The sequence below is a fragment of the Chaetura pelagica genome, unplaced genomic scaffold, assembly GCF_000747805.2.
Source record: "Chaetura pelagica isolate M959 unplaced genomic scaffold, ChaPel_1.0 scaffold610, whole genome shotgun sequence".
In the NCBI taxonomy this organism is placed as follows: Eukaryota; Metazoa; Chordata; class Aves; order Apodiformes; family Apodidae; genus Chaetura; species Chaetura pelagica.
In genome coordinates, this window is record NW_009951801.1 from 16628 (window position 1) to 19722 (window position 3095).

The 3095-nt window shown below is 54.9% G+C and overlaps 1 protein-coding gene across 1 annotated transcript in view; it reads right to left on the reverse strand.

Annotated features, from left to right (window-relative positions):
- GLI1 (GLI family zinc finger 1) overlaps positions 1-2941 on the reverse strand; it is a 7818-nt gene extending 4877 nt beyond the window's left edge. Inside the window, exons 1-6 of the mRNA XM_010007460.1 lie at positions 2845-2941; positions 2570-2665; positions 1165-1360; positions 758-920; positions 555-656; positions 287-427 (exon numbers count right to left, since the gene is read on the reverse strand). Coding sequence (XP_010005762.1) covers positions 287-427; positions 555-656; positions 758-920; positions 1165-1360; positions 2570-2665; positions 2845-2941 — 795 coding nt within the window. The remainder of the gene's footprint in view (positions 1-286; positions 428-554; positions 657-757; positions 921-1164; positions 1361-2569; positions 2666-2844) is intronic.
- Positions 2942-3095: the final 154 nt, after the last annotated feature.

Below are 3095 nucleotides of genomic sequence, written 5' to 3' on the forward strand. Positions count from 1 at the left end.
AGGAGAGCTGCCCCAGGGGTGAGGAAGGCCAGGCTGGGTGTTCCCCCTAAGGCATGGTATAGGGGGGTCATTTGCCCACAAGAAGTGAAGCATGCATGTCCCTCCCTTCCTAGGGGCAACTTCTAACAGTGCACCTGTATGGTGAGTTCTCAAGGTGAAGCGGAGGGCACTGGCCCAGTGTAAGACAGTCTTACAGTAGGATTTGTGGGTTGACACACGGGAACGTCAGCCAGCAGCCCGAGGGCAGGCTTTGGGACTGGGCATACCCAGGCAGGACCTAACTCACATGCACCAGCTGATCCTGCGTATCAAACTCCTTGGCACAGCCATCCCAGTAGCAACTGGTTTCATACACAGTCTCAGATTCAGGTTTCCCATCATCTTTCTCCAGATCTTCCCGAACATCGAGCATTCCCAACAAGGGGTCCTGGGGGAAGCACAGCCAGATGAGCACTCCCCAGTGCAACCCTCTGTGTTGCCTGTTACTGGGACTGCTACCAGGGAGGAGTGTAGACCTCTGGGGAAGTTCTGGGGTTTCGAAACCTGCGGAGTACCTGAGTGCCTGTGGATGCTGGACTGGAGACGTCACCTTCGGGTGTCTCCTCTGGGTATTTGACAGTCAGAGGGCTGCTCAGGCTCCACTCCAACTTTAGCTGCTACCAGGAGAGGGGTAAAGCAGAAAGCAGTCAGCACACTGAGATGCCCACTGAGTGCTTATATGGGATGTACTGCTTATATGGATGCAAAGCCCCCTTACCTGACAGTGTTTGAGGGTCCCATGAGCTGGGGCATGATGCAGGAACCCTGGGAGGGCAGACAGGTGATCATGGGAGCTACATGGTGGTGGGGGGAGGGTGTGGCTGTACAGGTGGCTTTGGCTCTTCTGCTGACCCGGTGGACTCTGATACCCCAGTGATGGGCTGCAAAGAGCAAGAAGAATAAGCAGACGACAATAATAATAACATAGGACAGAAATTTAAATCTTCTGAGCCAGGGATCCCAGGTGTCTGAACTCCCAGCCACTTCTTCCCTAACCCACCATCCCACTCTGCTCCTGGCTTCCCTACCCCTCACCCCAGGCACTCCCCAAGTAGGGAATCGGCATTCAGGCCCCCAGACTGACAGTCTGCATGCATGCCAGTGGGGCTGAAGTCTGGTGCCCACCTGATGGTGCTGATGGAGAGGTGGCCATAGGAGCCACTGGCAGAGGTGCAGCGGGAGTTGATGAACGCAACGAGGGAGTTGGGTGAGGTGCGGATTACCGTCTGCAGGTCAATGCTAGAGTCTGACAAGGGTGAGATGGACAGTGCTCGCTTCTTGCCCAGTTTGCCTGCACCACGGGGTGTTGAGAACCGTGAGCCTGGGATGGCAGCAGAGAGTGGGGGGCACTCCTCTCAGCATGGGTCCTAGGAGGCTGAAGTAACAACCCCCAAGAACACAAGTCTGGTGTACCCTGAGTGTGCTGCTTAGCTTCTGATTTAGAATAGAATAGAAAATAGAATATTTCAGTTGGAAGGGGCCAAGAATTATCATCTAGTCCATCTGCCTGACCACTTCAGGGCCAACCAAATGTTAGAGCACGTTGTTAAGAGCATTGTCCAAATGCCTTTTAAACACTGACAGGCTTGGGGCATTGACCAGCCCTCTAGGAAGCCTGCTCCAGTGTTTGCCCACCACCTCAGTAACAAAATGCTTTCTAACATCCAGCCTAAACCTCCTCTGGCACAGCTTTGAACCATTCCCATATGTCCTACTAGTGGCTATCAGGGAGAGGAGATCAATACCTCCCTCTCTACTTCCCCTTCTCAAGAAACTGTAGAGAGCCATGAGCCAGGCCCTTAGCCTCCTTTTCTCCAGACTAAACATACCCAACGTCGTCAGCTGCTCCTCACAGGAGATGCCTTCCAGCCCCTTCCACCAGCTTTGCTGCCCTCCTCTGGACACATCTGGGGACCTTAACATCCTTCTTAGCACTCAAGGTGAGACCACACTGACACTGAATATGGCAGGATAATCACCTCTTTTGACCAGCTGGTTATACTATGTTTGATGTGCTCCAGGATGCTCTTTGCCCTCTTGGCTGCCAGGGCACACTGCTGGCTACTCTTGAGCCTACTGCCACCCAGCACTCCCAGATCCCTTTCCGCAGGGATGCTTTACAGCTACTCATCTCCCAGTTTATACTTGTTGATGACTTTAGACTGTGCCAAAGCTCAACAGTGTCCCCCTCTCCTTACCACAGACATCAATGTTCCTAGGAGGTACCTGAACCCCTTGACACACATGTACTTCCTGCTACAGCTGATATCATCCCAATAGAAGTACCTGATCCCCCTGGCCACAACCAACACAAATCCTCCCGTTCACACAAGCATCACTGTTCCACAAAAGATGCCTGAAGCCCCAGCAGTCTCCTCCCTCGTTACAGGCATCACTGTCCCCAGCACTGCCTGACCCCCTCAGCGCACACACCTGCAGTCCTGACACAATCAATACAATGACCAGGAGATGCCTAAAACCCTTGTAGAACCCCTACCTGCCCTATGCCCTCCCAAGACTAGAGACTTACCATCACTACTGCCTGGGTGCTCAGATCCTGGCACAAACCCATAACCACAGTGACTGCTCATGAGGTTTGACTGATGGCATAAAGGGAAATCAAGTCCTGGCAGAGGAGAAGAGAAAGATGGGAAGATGTATTAGGGTGGGTGGCACACAGGGGAGACGAAATCCCCAGAGCACCCCTAAATCCAAGGGCTGAATCTGAAGTCAGGTGCCCCTCGTGCCTGCAGCAGGCACAGCTCAGGCCCAGGAGCTGGCCAGGACAAGCGGACTACGACCGACCTTGTGGACCTGCGGCACCTGGGGCTGGTCCGTGGGGTGGGTGCAGGCAACAGTGCTCAGCGTAGCCGGTGACAGGGGGGCTGACGGGTTTGAACATGTCGCGGCGGGGCCTGGCCAGGTTCAGGAGCACATCTGGTCCTCGGCGAGGGGCGAAGCCGGTCGGGGCCTGAGGAAACAGGGGTGTGCTGGCATCCCGGGCGGCGCTGCCTCGTGCCCGCCAGGGGGCGCTGCGGCCCAGCGTTCAGATGTAA